At 32.3% G+C, this 19,162-nt stretch overlaps 3 protein-coding genes across 6 annotated transcripts in view; 2 read left to right on the forward strand and 1 right to left on the reverse strand.

Moving 5' to 3' along the window:
• LOC126777500 (protein MTSS 2) overlaps nucleotides 1–19,162 on the reverse strand; it is a 230,495-nt gene that overhangs the window by 58,141 nt on the left and 153,192 nt on the right. The window lies entirely within an intron of this gene.
• On the forward strand, nucleotides 1,175–8,917 carry LOC126777528 (phenoloxidase-activating enzyme-like). Its single transcript, XM_050500573.1, has 8 exons — nucleotides 1,175–1,286; nucleotides 4,635–4,780; nucleotides 5,198–5,388; nucleotides 5,599–5,792; nucleotides 6,043–6,193; nucleotides 6,776–6,984; nucleotides 7,128–7,285; nucleotides 7,487–8,917. The coding sequence occupies exons 1-8, from the start codon at nucleotides 1,202–1,204 to the stop codon at nucleotides 7,739–7,741; spliced, it is 1,389 nt and encodes a 462-aa protein (XP_050356530.1). The 5' UTR covers nucleotides 1,175–1,201; the 3' UTR covers nucleotides 7,742–8,917.
• LOC126777531 (phenoloxidase-activating enzyme-like) overlaps nucleotides 10,656–19,162 on the forward strand; it is a 42,755-nt gene continuing 34,248 nt past the window's right edge. Inside the window, exons 1-8 of one of the 2 annotated variants that reach the window (XM_050500577.1) lie at nucleotides 10,663–10,815; nucleotides 15,598–15,758; nucleotides 16,330–16,487; nucleotides 16,760–16,908; nucleotides 17,702–17,870; nucleotides 18,041–18,246; nucleotides 18,393–18,544; nucleotides 18,759–19,079. In XM_050500577.1, coding sequence (XP_050356534.1) covers nucleotides 10,731–10,815; nucleotides 15,598–15,758; nucleotides 16,330–16,487; nucleotides 16,760–16,908; nucleotides 17,702–17,870; nucleotides 18,041–18,246; nucleotides 18,393–18,544; nucleotides 18,759–19,019 — 1,341 coding nt within the window. In that variant the 5' untranslated portion in view covers nucleotides 10,663–10,730 and the 3' untranslated portion in view covers nucleotides 19,020–19,079. Of the gene's footprint in view, nucleotides 10,816–15,597; nucleotides 15,759–16,329; nucleotides 16,488–16,759; nucleotides 16,909–17,701; nucleotides 17,871–18,040; nucleotides 18,247–18,392; nucleotides 18,545–18,758; nucleotides 19,080–19,162 lie in introns of those variants that run through there. The other variant, XM_050500578.1, reaches the window with a different exon arrangement.

The raw sequence follows: 19,162 nt of genomic DNA on the forward strand, positions 1-19,162 counted from the left end.
GGTGGTAGGGCTTTGTGCAAGCTCGTCTGGGTAGGTACCACCCACTCATCAGATATTCTACCGCAAAACAGCAATACTTGATATTGTTGTGTTCCGGTTTGAAGGGTGAGTGAGCCAGTGTAATTACAGGCACAAGGGACATAAAATCTTAGTTCCCAAGGTTGGTGGCGCATTGGCTATAAGCGATGGTTGACATTTCTTACAATGCCAATGTCTAAGGGCGTTTGGTGACCACTTACCATCAGGTGGCCTATATGCTCGTCCACCTTCCTATTCTATAAAAAAAAAAATATCGTAAAAAACATTTTCGCCACTATTTCTTATATTTTAAATATGATGTTTTGAGATCATAAAAAAATAAACTCATCTTCCTAATTTTATACTATTTATAAATTTCAAGCACTGTCGTTATGTCTCTTGGGCGTTTCAATCATGTTTCACACCGAAAACGGCTGAATACATTAAACATGTTTATGATGACCGCTGACCGTTTTCAGTCACGGCAGCCGATCTCAAGAGTAATAGCCAACTGCGCAGGACATATTATAGTGCATTCCCAATCCCCTACCTCTTATAATCCGATGGGGAAGCAATCCGATACGATCGGAAAGAGTTCAGGCGCAGGATCAACGGCATGTTGTGTGTACCTTGGAAAGCATGTAATCCTTTCCAGGGTATGGAAGTGTAAACACTTTCAACTTCCAGACTTCAGGCTGCTACAAAAAATCTTCGAAAAACAGAACTTCGGGAGCTGCGCCCTTATCTAACCAAAAGACCAGATTGGATAATATTCCAATAAAAATCACCATCAGCATAATTTCAATGTGTCTCATATGCCTTTATCCTGAAAAAAGAAATAATTTTCAAGAAAAACTTATAAAAGACACCCCATAACTCAAGCTTACCACTTATATGCGTTCCTGCACTATTCATCAAAATATGATGGATGAAATTTTGGTGAGGGTATGCACTACAGTGACGGCGTATCCTATCCGAGCGAAGGCAAGACAGGTAGCCTTATTATAAACATTGTCATATCAGTATATATGTCATACGTCATCATTCCCAATTAGCATATCGATATCAGTCTTACGTGTCTGAGCTTGAATTATTACGTTCATATATACGTATAATACCATGAAGCTTCGAACATACTATTTTATATATTCAAATAAAAGTCAGTACGCTCGAAACTATCGCAATGATCGGACGTGTTTTAAGCATGAGACAAATATTAATAATCTTAACGACAGTGACAGTGTCATGTATCGTCTTCGGACAAGAAGGTCTGTATGTAACTTTCAATTTATCCGCTTCGTGATGTGTTACCGGTTTTCGCATACGATTGTCATTAGAAAACATCTTTTTTATATATCAAACGTGAACTTCGCATCATGTTTTTCTTGCATTTTATGCACGCGCGAATTTATACTTTGCATTATTCTCATGACTTAAAAAGTAATAATAATAATTTGCCACATTTAATTCATTGTTTTTTAAAACGGTCTAGGTCCTATTCGACATTTTCAAGGGGATCCAGTTTATTACGTTTCATACAGTAATGGACCTCTCTATAAATAACATGTTTTCTGTAGACGTAAACATCAAATGCCATCGAACGTTCATTCAAAACAGATACTATGTATATATTTCTGGACTTGGATCAAAAATTCATATTTTATTTGATTTTCGTGTTGTTTTATTTTATTTGGGACGGTTATAATATAAATAAATAATTGACTGCCTCGCGCGGATTCACTCGCGTTAATCAGTACCTGCTTCACCCCATTGGTTGTTATAGTGTCCTTTCAAAATTTTATTTTTCAATCGGCATAGTTTGTTCAAACTCTTCTGCTTTATAATATCTTCTATATAAATAAGCACCTTTACTTCTGTCTGTCAACTGATTTTTTTTCTATGCTAGCTATTGTCGACTTAAGTGTTTTGTATATAGTGTATAAAAGTATTGGAAATAAGATTAGAAAAAAAATGGTTAAATATATATATATATATATATATTCATCAAATTTTTAATATGGATTTTGAAAAATCAATCACGGGGTGAAGTTAATATATGATACACAGGCACATGATAGGTAGGCGATGTATACACTTCAATTAACAGCGAAATTATTAATACTTAAATTTCATAACTAATTATTCGATTCATATTTATATTTTAACTGAAACTGCGAAGCACATCTACGTATATAATAATACTATATACCAAATACCTTCTCAGAAAAGCGCTGCATCTTCTGGTATAACTTTTGTGTATACGTATAGCAGTTTTTTTTTTTCATTGCGGTATAAAAAAGGTCAAGTTATTTGTTATTATAGATATTGATATGTATCCCTGAAGAGGAAAATAATGACGAGTATAAAAGAACGTCGAGAATGAGGAAATCAAATGACAATCATAATTATTAAATTAAATTATAGTTACAGTCTTATTCTAATTAAAAACAAACTAACATTCAGATTTAATAGAGGAAAATTGAACCAAACAAAGAAAACACCGACAATACTTACGATATATGAGTAATATTGAAATAACAACAAATATAAAAATTGATATTTTATTTATTATAGTATAACTATATATAACTAGTAATTATTACCTTCTTCGCGGCTTCGCTCGCGTGCTAGGGGAAGGGGTAGTGTGTTAGCTATAAAAATGTAACCTATGTCCTTCTATGGAATTCAAGCTTGTTACATACCAAACTTAATCAAAATCGGTTCAGTGGTTTAGCCGTGAAAGCATAACTGACAGACAGTTACTTTCGCATTTATAATTAATATTAGTATTGTAAGAAATTTGCATCTTAAAGACTTGAACGGAATTGAATTGAATTACCCATCGATAATAATAGCTGTAATGGGGAACATTATCTACAGTAGAAAATTGTGATGTCTGAAACTCTAACACAAGTTCAGCACTCGTCATTATTGAAAATTTTAAGAAAAACATACATATTTGTATTTGCATGGTAGAACTTTTTACTAGCCAACTGTCCGGGACTGTATTATAGTTGCACAAGTCTGTGAACAGACACAGGTGCATTCTCTATTCTCTTGCTATTATGATCCGATGGGACGGCAAATCCGACACGACCGGAGACTGTTCAGTCACTGGAGCAACGGTTTATTGTGCTTTTCGAGACATAGGATGGTAAAAACCGCCAATATAGAAAAAACCAATAACTTTTTAATTGCCCGATGCAAAATTTCGGTAACTGTGACCCTAGAGCTAGTCTCTAGACCCATGAGCGAAAAAAGTAGTCAGTTTTTGCAGTCGACGAAAGAACGGTCGAGTATATGCGTTTATTATGTCTTAACGGTAAAACATATATGAATCCTTTTCATAAAAATTATTTACAACTTAAAAAGACGCAAAAAAGTCGTCGAGGACGGCTATTTGTTACAGTTAACTCGCAAATATTTAAAATATGACTTACGAATATATTTAAGATAAATTTTAATACATAATACAAGCAGGACTATGTCTGTGGGTTTTGTTGATGAATAAACAATTATATTCATGAAAAATGATGATTGTGTTTGTTCGTATTTAAAACTTACTTACCAACTTACCGTTACTGCAGGCACTTGCGTAAAAAATTTTACCAAAGGACCATTAACGTACAATACATCGCACGTCAAATCGGTTATTTTTTGTCAAAATATTAAAAAAAAAACATTTCGAAGCAGTAACTAATTATATTTAAACAAACGTTTTACATGAAACAAAAAAACACAGTGTTCGATTCAAACGAAAAGTTTAACTTTTATTATATACACATATGTACTTTCATATTCTAAGTTAATTGACAGCTTTGGTTAGTAATCTCAAGACACTTATTCGACTGAGGAAAAAATTATCACCTCCATGTGCTTAATTTCAGACAACCATAAGGTCTTATTATTTATTCGAATTTGAATTTGAATAATTTATATACACAGAAGTACTGGGACTAGCATCATTAACATTTGCATACGGGTTCCTTTTACACAGTAGGATAGCACTAAGGAGATAGCACTTTTCAATTTTATCTTTTAAGTGATAAAGGGGATCACAGTTTGTATAAAAATCTTTCATTTTTAAAGAAAGAGCTATGGAAATTTGTATTTAGCAATTCTGAATTATAATTCGAGCGAAACCGCGCGTAAAGCGCTATTCTCCTATAAGACAAGACCCGTTACGGGTAATAGTAATTCCTAAATGAGAAATCATAACCTCGTCTAAACTAGTTTACGAGCCGTATACCGTATACTATTGAGTATATATTTTCAAAAACCAGATGTCATTTTCAAGTACCAGTTGATACAGCCATTAATTGAGGATGGTATTTCTTTTCTGCCATCATATATTACAGCAAAAGCTGACTGTATAATTGCCACAAATACAAAATTGGCACTGTCAAACACATTAACCATCCTAAACCTAAATCTTACTATTTGTCGGTAGAATATATAATGACTGGGTTACACCCATTTAGAGGGGCTTGCACAAAACTTTACCAAATCACTGTATGATTAAATTTTAAAATAAAAACTTTAATATAGAGATATGGCTTTATAACAAACAGTTTTATCATATTTATAACTATAAATTACTTCAATTGTTTTTGCAGATTACTGCATCACGCCGACTGCAGTCGATGGCAAGTGCGTACTACTGAACGACTGTGACAAACTTAAAAATTTAATTAAAGGTTCTACTTTAGATCGAGAGATTCTTAAGCAATGGCATTGCGGATTCGTCGGAGACGAACCTATGGTAGGTTTTAACATAGTTTTATAAAACAAATATATAAAAATCTTACTATAAATTTTATGTAATGCTTATTGATAACACGACGTAAGAATAAATGAAGAATCTGTATCTGCTTAAATACAAGAAACCTGCGTAAATAATAACACTTGACCTCATTTCGGACACAAGTGACATACGTTATATGTGTGTAATAAGTTAGCTAAATACAGGCTGTATTCATAAAATCAAACGTAGTCTATACATGATCTGAAAACCTTCTGAACCGGAATGATAGACTTAAGTTTCAAAAAAAAGATGTTAATACTAAAATTTCACTATTTTAAAAGAATTGATATACGTCAGTCATAGATAACAAATCTGATGATCAATATGTACTAATGAGAATATTTTATATAAAAAAAAAAACATTTAAATCCTCAGGTTTGTTGCGCAAATAAAGTGTCTACCACTACCACAACGACAGCAGCTACAGTAACTATACCACCTGAAAAGAGATGTGTCACTTTAGAGGGTACTTACGGCTCATGTGTCAATTTAGAATCATGTCCAAAAATTGCCAGACGATTGAAAGAGGCTTCAGAAGAGGATTTGGAATATGTACAGAGATCCAGGTAAAACAATTTTCAATCATTACTCGATTCTGTCAAGGCAGAATCAACTAATGACTACGTTAGACTAAACTATCGCGTGGGAACAAAATAAAAGGAGACAAGGCAAAAAGGGGAGATAACACCCGAGAATGATAAAAAAAAATTAAAAGATTATTATAAACATTTAAATTTAGAACAAGACTAATTTAACTATTATTTATTTGTTTACAGGTGTATTGGATCAGCGATGTACAGCGTATGTTGTGATGAGCCAATCGACGGAATTCACCGATTAACTACAAAGAAACCAGTAACAGAGCTTTTCAGATATTCTACCAACAGCACGTGTTCACTGAAACCAGGACTACCGGATCCTAAAGAGGATTGTTGTGGACTAGACAGTTCGAGTGGAAATAAAATTATATGTATGTAACTTAAATTATTTAAAAAAAATGATCTCATAACTTGAGACTAATTTGCGTCAGTCGAACAAGGTTAAAATAGAAAATATATTTCAAATATACTAGTTACTAAAATACTGAGTATGACGATAGGCACTTTTGCCTAAAATTAAAATAAGATGAATAAATATCGATTAAAAATTAAATAAAATATAAATTTTAAATCTTCAAGCTGATGAAACTAATTTTGCATTTAATAATGTTATTTTGACAGATGGAGTACCAACTTCAATAGATCAGTACCCATGGTTGGCAATGATTGAGTATACTAGAGAGTATCTATGTGGAGGATCCCTTATAAGTAGTGAATACGTAATTACGGCAGCTCATTGTCTTCTTACAACAGCAAAAAAATCAAGAGGAGCGTAAGTAAAACATTTTAACTGTACACACACTGGTGGTAGGGTAAGCTTTGTGTAAGCTCGTCTGGGTGGGTACCACCTACTCATCCGATATTCTACCGCAAAACAGCAGTACTTCGTATTGTGTTCCGGTTTTTAATTCCCAAGTTTGGTAGCGCATTGGCGATGTAAGCGATGGTTAACATTTCTTACAATGCCATGTCTATGGGCGTTGGTGACAACTTACTATCACGTGGTCATATGCTCGTCCGCCTACCTATTTTATAAAAATGAAAAAAAATGAACGTGAAATTAACAAGCGAAAATCGTAAAGGTATTATATTTCCCCATTCAACTAAGTTTTAAGCTTGTGCTAAGAGTGAGTACGATAATTATTGTTGACAGCTTGGTCAATTTACATCGTTAGACGGCGCTATAAGCCGTTGAGCTAAAAAGATTTATCTTTTGCAAAGTATAAAAGCAATCAAATTATTTTAAGATTCCGTATCTAAAGCTTAAGCATAAAAGAAACCATTATAAGATATTTTTATATTAATTTGAATTAATCTACAAAGACGATCTTAACGATAATAATATAATTTTTAGGAAATCTGTTCGGCTTGGTGAATACAATACGACAAACAATGGACCGGATTGCATTGAAGTCGAAGGAGATGGCGTAGATTGTACAACAGGAGCGATTTCTATACCAATAGCTGAGACAATAGTTCACCCTGAATACAACACAGAGAAGATTGTTGTAGAAGCGAATGATATTGCGTTGATCAAACTGGAAAAAATGGCTCCATACAACGGTTAGATAACGAAAAACTTCTTAATACTATTCTTTGTAGGATCCATCAAATTGCTGAGTTATTGTCGAAAGATTAAGAAAATTAAATGTTACTATCTAATGATAATTAATAACGATTTTGTTCATTTTATTTATTTATTTCAGATTTTATACGACCTATATGCTTGCCAACATCTGATGTAACCTTGTCACCGCCAAAACAAGATATGCGATACTACGTAGCTGGATGGGGAGCTGTAGACGAACGACATGCGACCAGCGAAATTAAACTTCATTCTGATTTGCTCTACGTAGACCAGACGGTACTAAACAATCACAAAATATTTAAAAAAAAAAACTTAAATAACACTAAAAATAAAAAGCACCAAGAAGCAAAACAATATTATATTGGCGCCACCCGTGAAAATACTTACCATTGTGATCATCTAATTACCCGATCAAGTACAAGATTGTGTGGTCTTGCCAGTATAATTTTTTAATTTAGATAAATACCTTCTTCGCAGAGTTGCCGAGAACTGTACAGCCGTAAAGGAATTTCGATAGTGTGGAACAAGCAACTGTGCGCTGGAGGCGAATTCAATAAGGACTCGTGCAAAGGAGATTCCGGCGGACCCTTGATGTTTCAAGCCGAAAAGAAATACGAACTCACTGGCATCATTAGTTTTGGTATATTGCAGTGCGGTAACAAGGGAAAACCCAGTGTCTATACCAAGGTTTACGATTACATTCCATGGATCAAAAGCGTAGTCAAGCCTTAAGTCATTTTTTATATTAACAAAGGCATTATACAATACACTTTACTCTTTTAATACTTGATGATAAAATCAAGCTTAAATCGCTTCATTTGTTTACCAATTATTCAATAAAAAATAATACGACAAATGAAACAGTCCAAAACTTTCGTTTCGTTTTTGTCATGAACATATTTATTTAATAATTTACGTTTATTTAATTTAATAAATCATAACGAGTCAGAGAGCAAACTATATACTGCCGAAAACTCTCTGCCTTTACTGTAGAATAAAGGTATCTATGATAAGCTTATAAGCGTATCAACTGCTTATGATTTTTCTGACAAAGATCATATAATTTATTAATATTGGCACTATTAACGTTATTACATTGTAGGAAAACATGTACAAATTATACTTGTAACAGATTACTTAGTTCATCATTTTACTTTAGTTTATCACAGAGTCCGAATATAGTTAAATATATAGCTAACTCACGCATTTTTAGGTTATAACAAATTTAATATAAGGGGTATTATTTTATATTACAGTGATGATTTTATATGCACTATTTTGTAAATCTTTACAAAAGGCCAGCACGCACAGTATTTTTTCTTTAAGTATTCATGTATCTAATAATAATTAAAAACTAAGGTTTTTTTTGATATTGTACCAGTTTTTAATTAACAAAATACAATAAATACATATTTATTTAAATTATATCGAATCACCACTTAATTAACCATAAGCATTTATAAACAATTATTAATTACATTGTTTTCACTTAAGATTTAATTATATAAATATAATTTTGATAAAATATACTCTAGATACTCAAGATGTAATCGTGAAAACAATTTAAGCGAAATCTTCATCGTTTAACATTTTACCAGAGACTTTCAGCATAACCATAAAATATTAAACATTCGAATAGGGAATTAAAACAACGCATAATAATCATGCGGCTCAATGTCTCTTCTTATTTTGTCCAACAATAATGATGTATCAACACGAACGATAGAAAAACCCTGATCATCCGATCAGCAACAGAACGGCATCAGCTTCACGATAACCATAAGGAAGTGTCGACTAATCTGCGGCTGATTGCCAAATGTACAAATAAAATAATATTATTCATACGATCTCGACTGTTTATATTATATACTAACTATTTTTAGCCGAAATAAATGATATTTATTTAAACATTATTTTATTTTATGGGCAAGTAATCTTGTTCCTATGCTCACGTGAAAACCAAGTCGATGACTAAATCTTTAAGTATCTGTAGTTAATACCACAGAAGGTTTGGCATTGACATGGCATTACAAACAGCTATTTGATGACATTTGATCACCACTACCCATTTGAACCCAGACATTTGCACAATATGAAGTATTAACCATCCTTTAAATTGCCATCACCCCATCAACTGGGAACTAACATTTTATGCCGATAATCCTTTGTGTCTATAATTGCACTGGCTCAATTAAGCCCTTAAACCGGAACACAAACCATACTAAGTATTGCCTTTTGGCGGAAGAATATGTGATGAATGGGTGGTACCTATCCAGAACCTACCAAAATTTTCATAAAGCTATATAACCAAGTAAGCCATAGATTTCGTCAGTATTGCATGCCCAAATTTTAAATCACGACTTGGCTTAGATCAGTTGAAAACAAGCAACATTAAAAAATAAATATGTAATCTATATGACTAATTAATACATTTTAACGCCTATATAAGTAATGTTTAAATCGAACTAAAATTAAATATTAACAAACGCAGAAACTAAGTGATTATTTTACCACAATTTTACAAAAAACAATTTAATTAATATGTCAAGCCAAGTTTGACAAAACAATACATTTGCGGTTACATCAAAATTAACTGTACAACGAAACTGTAAATTAAATAATGAAAAAAAACTTTTTGTCCTACTTTTACGCAACAACAGTGCAACCGATCGAGATGATGTTTTTAACTGGATATAAATCAAAATCAAAATCAAGGAATAGAAGGAGGAAAGAAGAGAGACAGAGATACTTTTGTTAATACAATATATCCCGGAAAGTTGTAGAAACGCGAACCTAAAATCATGTAACATCAGACTACGTTGAATTATTATACATTTATACAGATTTCTCATTAGGTTTCGAGATCTTGTTGATAAATAATAATTATAATATGTACACAATAAAAAATCAATGGGTTCCTTATTGTTTAGATAACAAGGTCTATTTAACCAAGAACATCATATAATTATGAAATAAATATTAAGTTTTTCCTTTATTCCACCATAACTTTTATATACTCAAACCTGCCTTTAAGTACATATGTATATCCCTTAGTGTCCTTTAGTACATTAGTCAGTAGTTACCTTATATTCCCTATATTTTAAAATAACGATTTCAATTTTCCAGAAATAAACCTATATTTATCATTTCATATTATTATTAATTAAATACGCCCATAGATGAATCACAACAATCGGTCGATTAGTTCATATTTAAAAAATGCGCAAATGCAACCACGTGAGAACTATTTCTTACAAAATATATCTCCTCTATAGGAGATATATTTTTTAAACTCGGTTCAATTTAGAATTGTGCCGCGGCACTTTTTTGTGCTGCGAAATTCTAAAAGTGTGCCGCTAAATTTTAGACATAATTATGTTAATATTATTAAATGATATGATTTAAAAAGAAAAATCCTTTTAACAGGAATAGATCCATATAAATAATCCATAAAATTTTGAAAACGTTAAGTGTGCCGCAACAAAAAAAGGGTTGTAAATCACTGGTCTACAGCTTAAATGAACAAGCGACATCGCAACTTCCCGACGGTCGGTTAGCGACTAATTGCATAAAAGATAACTTCAGAAGCTAGAAGATAAAATATAAATTACCCGCATATAGCGGACAAGGCAACGCAACCGAATCTCGATATGTCAGGAACCACTGGGCAGTACATTTTGAACGCTCGCGAAGGCGAGACGCATCGTTCGTTCGTTTGGTCATGACGTTGTTGTTTGATATGAAGATGACGCCTCTATCAACCATTTCGGCTATAGCTGTTTTATATGTGTGCTACGTACAAGGACGTAAGTTGAAATCCTGTTCGAAAGCTGATATATTTCGTTGTTTTTTTGTGATATTACGTTTCAAGTGGACAACCATATATATGTTTATTATATGTTTCATGACTAACGCTAAGACATGACATGTCATTATTATCTGCATATATAAATAAATGTCATGTCCGAATGACTTTTAACGCAAAGTTTAAATTAAAAGATATAGAGACTTAACATTGTGCACTGAGTAAAGATTTTGTTAAGTTATAATTTTTACTTGTTGCGCCGTTTAAAATTAGTTTTAATATTTACTCACTCATTCAATTTGTAAATTTATAATATTATTTTTAACAAACCAATATAAAAAATCACACAAACTTATCTCAAAAGCGTAACATACGTAAAACACACAGATATATACTAAAAGCATCAACTTTATCCAGTCGAGTCGTTTGAACTATCACTTTTTCAACCAACATTATTAACAAATATGGTCATATACATATTTTATTGTGATAAGACGAACGTGGTGCGCGTATAACGTATCCAATATAAATATTGTCGTTACTAAAACTTGAATAAAGTTTCGAAGAATGCAATTCACAATAAAAGTTTTATAAAGTCAAATATCTATAAATATCGTATGGGCATTCTCTTAAATAGTAGATTGTTTTAAGAAAAAATAAAATAATCAAAAATATCAATTCGACAAACGCTCCAAATTATATTTATGAGTAACTGGTTTAGAGTCCGCTATAACGTCTTATTGCTTTATGTATGTATGTAGACGGGATGGGGACGACAATCGCTTTGAAATCAGTGGGCAGTTCTTATCTGTAAAATGATAGTGTAGTTACAACCAGTTGTGTTTCCTGAATAAGAACAGAAACTGCAAGGAGTGCAATTTTAAAGCATTATAACCGAACCTTAAGTGATACTGACATAAATTACATACAAAAACCTAACGCTTTATAACTATAGTTCCTATTCGACAAATCGTAGAAGAACTCATTTTTTTTTTTTTGGCCATTTTGGCCATTTCGTGACCACCTGATGGTATGTGGTCACCATCGCCCATAGACATTGGCATTGTAAGAAATGTTAACCATCGCTTACATAACCAATGCGCCACCAATCTTGGGTACTAAGATGTTATGTCCTTTGTGCCTGTAATTACACTGGCTCACTCACCCTTCAAACCGGAACACAACAATACCAAGTACTGCAGTTTTAGGTAGAATATCTGATGAGTGGGTGGTACCTACCCATACGAGCTTGCACAAAACCCAACCACTAGTACCACCATACCATAAAGCGATTTGAAAAAAAATCAGCGCTTGATTAGTCAATTAACAGTCAGGATTGCAGGCAATAGTTTTACTTCGCATTGTTGAATAATTTTCTATTCTTTTACTGAAATCATTTAGACTACAAAAGAATCACAATTAACAAGCTATTCATTTTACATGTATCTATTAAATACGCTAACAACAGATTTTGATATATTGACTTGGAAATTTATAAGAACTTAATATATGACTGTTTTTTATGACCTATTGATGTAGTAAATTACGGTCGTATTATTTTAAATACATTTTGTCTTGTATAAATTCGAAATTTACTTCATTTATCTTTACCTCTACTTAACAATTCATTCAAATTTTGCTCAATATTATTTTTATTAATTATTATTCATTTTATCTCATTATTGTACAATTTTTAACTTAAATTGAGAAAATTGTTATCTATCGTTTTATTGTACAAGCATTCAACTACTAAATGACTTTTGTTTATTACTGTTAAATCACGATCTTGTTCTTGTTTATCTTGTTTATACGTTTCTGATATTTGTTTTACTTTTTGTCAATCAAATGTAAAAGGTAGATCAATAAATATAATATTATAATATTAATAAGATAAAAATATTTAAATAATTGCTTCACAAATTATTAAAACGAAACACAAAGCTAATTCCTAACAAACCTGTAATAAAAAAGCTATAATAAAAAAAAACTCAACTGATATAACGTCTGATATCAACACCATAAATTATTTGAGAAAAACCCAAAGTATCAAACATATATATATATATATATATATATATATATATATATTGTTACATTAGTATTATTTATATTAAAAACATACTCTATATATTAAATAGTCGAGATAAAGTCTAAAATATATACAGTATCATGCGCATGAAGCCAAATCAAGTTTCGCATAGGAGATTTTTAAACGATGTTCATATTTTAAAACAATTTCGTGGTCGGTGAAAGAAAGAATTATAAGGAGAAAAAATATAGTTTTTATTTCTTTCAAGATGTCAGTGGTCTATATACCAACTGAAAATAAGTAGATCGTATACAAGAGTATGTTTAGTCAAACGAAACTCATACAACAGCTTATTTTATAATTATTATGCTACTATTTGTTTTAATTATATCGTAAAAATATGTTTTATGTGTAAAATGGGAATGTCCAATCTGTGTCCACTGTGGACTTTAGAAAGAAAATAACAAGCAATAATTCGTATAAAAACGATATTAATTTCAATTTTTTTTAAAATTCATCAAATATCCTGTAGCTTAATGATTTAAATAACTTTTTAATATATTATACAAAATAAAATGTTTGAAAAACAATCACAAAGATTATAAAAGACATGGAACTTAAATGTTATTATTTAAATGCAACGTGAAAATGCGAATGAACTTTTTAAAACAGCCTAAAGCGAGTGCTAGGAAGTAATAAATGAAAAAATCGATACATCGATTTAATATTTACATTTTTTCCTATGACAACACTTATTTGCTGTTGTTTACAATCAATATATATTAACGGTTACTTTTAATTATACATACTCACTTGCTTACGCTCAATGTTGATGTTTTGATTATTCTGTTTAGTTCTGATTAGTCCTGACCTTCACTATTATTTTGTTTTGCTCAATTGGACTCGATAAAGATTTTTACGGACGACTCGGGAATTCCCTTACGGATATTATGTTCACTATCAATGACATCATTGTGCATTTGTTTTTGAACATCGAATACTAATAAATTACTGGTGGTAGGGCTTTGTGCAAGCTCGTCTGGGTAGGTAACACCCACTCATCAGATATTCTACCGCAAAACAGCAATACTTGATATTGTTGTGTTCCGGTTTGAAGGGTGAGTGAGCCAGTGTAATTACAGGCACAAGGGACATAAAATCTTAGTTCCCAAGGTTGGTGGCGCATTGGCTATAAGCGATGGTTGACATTTCTTACAATGCCAATGTCTAAGGGCGTTTGGTGACCACTTACCATCAGGTGGCCCATATACTCGTCTACCTTCCTATTCTATAAAAAAAAAAAGTTTAATTTATTAATAGTAATAAGAGGAAAATTATTTTGTAATCACTCAATTAGACGAGTAAAAAGCCATTATTTAATCACTGCATTGTCAGGCACATTTCCCTTTTGTAAAATAACCTACGAATGACAATTTTATAAAAACATTTTGAATAACTAAAGTATTAAGTCATTTAGTGTTGTCCACGCTGTGCCCAAGACACCAAAGAATGGGCATTCCCCTTTACTTTATTGACGAACATTAAACTCCATGTAACCTAAGCAATTTTATAATCCAACGAAGAATTCCCAACAACGCGTTTTTTTTTTTTTTGCTTGTTTTTATGTGCCGTAAATAATGTTAAAACAAAGAACTTAATAAAATTAATTAAAACAAACCGCTCATGGCGTTTATGCTTTGTCATAATAAATATAAGCCATGAATTATTTATCAAAAACATTCCCAACACCAACAAACTGAGAAACAAGATCAAATAAATTCTAAAATTTAATGTATCAAAGGTCGAATGATGAAATAAAATAATTAGATAAATCTAGCTATGTAGTGATAATAAAGTGTGAAAAATCTAAATTTAATGAACACGAAAATGCATTTTTTTTAATATATCTTAATAAAACCGACTTTCACAGAACAAAGTCACAGGCTGCCGCTAGTCCAAAATATAAGGAAAACCTATAAACTACATATTATATTCCACAAAATCGAATTCGCGAAATCTCAAAAGTTAATATAGCCAGATATATAGAGATAATTTTTATTGAATTATCTCATATCCTTGACATTTTAAAGTATTGTTATTGTTGTTTAGTATGGTATATAAAGTTATAAAAGCCAGCAAAATTCAATAATTACATTTATGGTGCACGCTCTTTTATGTACAGGAATATTTTTTTTGGATCGTACGAAATCTTCATCGAAAACTGTACACACACTGCTTGGACACCGATACACGAAAACGAAAACGTTCTAATTCCTCTTACACAACGAGGGTTACGGTCGCGCCCTATTGATGTGGATGCATATATACTAAAGGTCGGAATTGGATGTTGGATTCGCAGTCATGACCTCAATCCCATCACATGTCTGGGTCGTTCTGAAACGACGAGTGAGATAAGAGCAGCCGGCTCCGCGGGTCATCGGGAAAAGATTAAAATTTTATCTGCTTTTACTACAAACTTTAAGGAAAAATAAAAAAAAAACGTGTTAAATTTTTAATTAGCGTTTGAACTTTTACATGATTTCTTATTCATTTAATCAAAATGTAATGATAAAACAAATGGAAACTATTTTTTGCTTATTAATTTTCAAAATTCTAGGGATAACCTTAAATTATAAAATAAATAAATAGTAGGGTAACAATGACATTGGTTCTTTGCTTAGGAGTCCGTTTTTTGCAGAACAGTTTATAATTTAACAGTTATAACTACAGCATACACATTTTATTTAATTACAGAGTCAGAATGTACGACGCCGACTGGGAGTCCAGGGCAGTGCATACCATTATTCGAATGTCCAGCGCTGATGGCGATACTACGGAAAAAGGGGAGAGTCAAGGAGGACTTGAAACTATTGAAGGAATCCCACTGTGGGTTTAATAAAGAATACAAGCCTAAGGTAAAATATATGTGATATGTAAACTTAATAGTTTAAAAGATAAATTTAGAATATTCACAAAAATGTCGATAATATTTTATTTTCTTTTACATTCTACGTATATTTCGGTGTTATATTATTTTTACGACAACTTGATATTTATATTGAAGATCTACAGATCTTCTACTCAAGCGTGATCCTGTTTATTGGAGACGAAAAGGACATATCTCCTTGTAATAACGGTACCAAATTAAAGTTGAAGTGACATACTGCTACTCTGAGAAGAGTAGCTGGTCTGGTCTGCTAGTAACAATGATACTTAGTTAATAAAGGTGGTAGTTAAATGTGTAATTTTTACTGGTTATTCTCTGAATCGTGAGTCAATTGCCATAATTTGTACAAAAAAATAGATATATTTTGGCAATTCTACCAAATACACGAATACATGACGTGTTTTATGTACATATACTTGATACTATTAACTCAGGATTCAATTACCTTGACCTTTCACGGTTACGAGTAAGGACGCCTGATTCAGAAAATCCTAGTAGCAACTAAATACGCTTTATTTACGTGAAATGGAATATTTCAGGTATGCTGTGAAATAATTGTGGATGAGACAGATCGTACATGCTTCACACCAGACGCGAACATTGGGACGTGTATAAGTTTACACTCGTGCCCACAACTGAAAAACTTATTACAACCACCGATCACAGCAGAAAAAATAGCTTTCATACAAAACTCTAAGTAATGTAATAATTCCTAGACTATTTGCTTATCATTATATTTCATAAAAAAAACCACACATTCTCATCTCACCCCATCACATTTAGCTCTGCCTACTGAGACCTTGAAAAAACTTCAAATAATAAATGTCTTAAGAACCTGGACTTAAGATTGTAAAACTTGTATAATATTTATTTAATTTGATCTATTTGGGGGACTTCATCAATTGCTTAACCTTAAATTTTAAAGACTTAGTTTTTAAATGACGATAATTTTTAGATGTATTTTCATAGGTGCGAAAGTCCAGATCAGTACAGCGTGTGTTGTGGGTCCCAAATTCAACCAGCTATAAAACGATCTGGATGCGGACCCTCGATAGCCCCTCCCGACCCTCGTACGGAATGTTGTGGTCTCGAAACATACAACGAAGACAAAATTCTAGGTAAAAAATTTAATACATTTTACCGGTAACTTGGAAAATGAAGGATAGATTTTACCCATTTATTATTTTTTTCAACCAACAAACCAAAATTCTTATTATTACAGAGAAAAATACCTTTACTCTATTTACTTGTCTAATTTACATATATAGGTATTATTTTTTTTTTTATAGAATAGGAAGGTGGACGAGCATATGGGCCACCTGATGGTAAGTGGTCACCAAACGCCCTTAGACATTGGCCTTGTAAGAAATGTCAACCATCGCTTATGCGCCACCAACCTTGGGAACTAAGATTTTATGTCCCTTGTGCCTGTAATTACACTGGCTCACTCACCCTTCAAACCGGAACACAACAATATCAAGTATTGCTGTTTTGCGGTAGAATATCTGATGATGATATAATTACATATATAATTCGAAAGTGTTCCTAAAATCTATCTTCAATACAATTATTATATCATGACTCGGAAAATCCTCTAAGGATGCCCTTTTCGTAGCTATATGGCGAAGTCGTGGAAACGCTATAACATACTTCCGCGGATCTATTCTTGTCAAAGTTATAAGCGGCCTTGGACAAAAATCGACTTCTTTAGATTTAAGTAACAAGCATTTTATCAATACGCTTAATTTTTAAGTATTCGATCACTACTACTTTTTTCCCAATGTTACGATAGACAATGTTTGTCACACAAGCTAGCTAGTGTGATTGGCGTAAGCTTAGATAACCGTCTAAATTAAGTTTCAATATAAGTACAAAACATGCTAAATATATTTCGTAATTTCTAATTTCCAGGTGGAAATGCAACAGCAATAGACCAATATCCCTGGTTGACAATCCTCGAATACCGCGGTGTCAAAGATAATAAGATAAAACTGCTCTGCGGAGGAGCTCTGATCAGTAGCAAATATGTTTTGACGGCTGGTCATTGCGTTGCTGGACCAGTGTTGAGGATTGGAACACTGTAAGTAAATTTATAAAGAAAAATTGACGTTTTTGGCACATCTTTTTTTACTTCTATCAAATTTCTTCTAAAAAAGATCAGTAAGAAAGAAAATTATTAAATCACTATGAATGAAATACTTATTGTTGTAACATAACTAATGATTTATTTATATCTATAGTTTTTTTTAGTGAAAACGTTCGTCTCGGTGAATACGACACTTCATCTGATGGACGAGACTGTGTGTCAGCTGAAGGCGGTGGACTAGATTGTACTGATCCACCAGTCATACTGCCGATTGAAGAAATCATACCGCACATGGATTATTCGCCTGAATCAGTACTTAAAAGGAACGATATAGGTTTACTTAGATTAAAGGAAGAAGCTCCATATACCGGTAAGAATATTTTACTAGCATGAAGTTAATTAAAATAATGTTAAGATTTGAATTTGTAATATAACTTATATAATAACGATAAACCTCTAATCAATTTTCTCGTATTTCATTTACTAGTAATCATATATTGTACTAATCTTATCTAGATTTTATCCGGCCTATATGTCTACCATACAACGACATCATGCAGACAAGAGAACAGCAAAATTTCGAAGTCGCCGGATGGGGTGCTGTCAGCGACAAGAAGAGCTTCAGCAATATTAAACTCCACGTAGCCATACCTTACAAACCTTTAAATGTAAGTTGACATTACAAAAGAAGATAAAAATATATATGAGTACGTTTACGCTTACATACAGTCTTATACCAAAAACGTATATAGACTAAATGTTCACAACTGGCCCTCCACTCCTCTTGAGGAGAAGCATTAGGGTTTATACACAACCGTGCTTCAATGTGATTTAGTGAATTATATACTAATAAAACATTAATTTAATAAATGTTATCTACAGGTATGTCAGAGAGCTTACGAAGTTCAAGGTCATAGATTAAAATTATGGAAGGGACAAATATGTGCCGGCGGGGTTAAGGGTAAAGACTCTTGTAAAGGGGACTCTGGAGGGCCCCTAATGACTCGCGACGAGAGAAGGATATACCAGATCATTGGAATCGTCAGTTTCGGCCCAACACCCTGTGGCATGGAGAATGTTCCTGGGGTCTATACCAAAGTCTACGAGTACCTGCCGTGGATACGAAGTCATATGAAACCTTGATTAATAGAATAATATAATTATTATAATAATATAACAGTTATAATATATTTATGAAGCTTATCCTTTTTTCTCTATTTAATTGCCTTTAATATCAAAACGATTCATTACAAGTCCTTTCCTGTCTTTGATTGCTGTGAATATTA

This window comes from Nymphalis io, chromosome 23 (assembly GCF_905147045.1).
Source record: "Nymphalis io chromosome 23, ilAglIoxx1.1, whole genome shotgun sequence".
NCBI classification, from domain to species: Eukaryota; Metazoa; Arthropoda; class Insecta; order Lepidoptera; family Nymphalidae; genus Nymphalis; species Nymphalis io.

Excerpts from the sequence above, each read along its gene's own strand:
- LOC126777528 (XM_050500573.1), top strand. The coding sequence starts at position 1,202 with ATGATCGGACGTGTTTTAAGCATGAGACAAATATTAATAATCTTAACG. Across the intron at positions 5,389-5,598 it reads GAATATGTACAGAGATCCAG|GTGTATTGGATCAGCGATGT; the intron begins GTAAAACAATTT and ends ATTTGTTTACAG. Across the intron at positions 7,286-7,486 it reads TGCTCTACGTAGACCAGACG|AGTTGCCGAGAACTGTACAG; the intron begins GTACTAAACAAT and ends CCTTCTTCGCAG.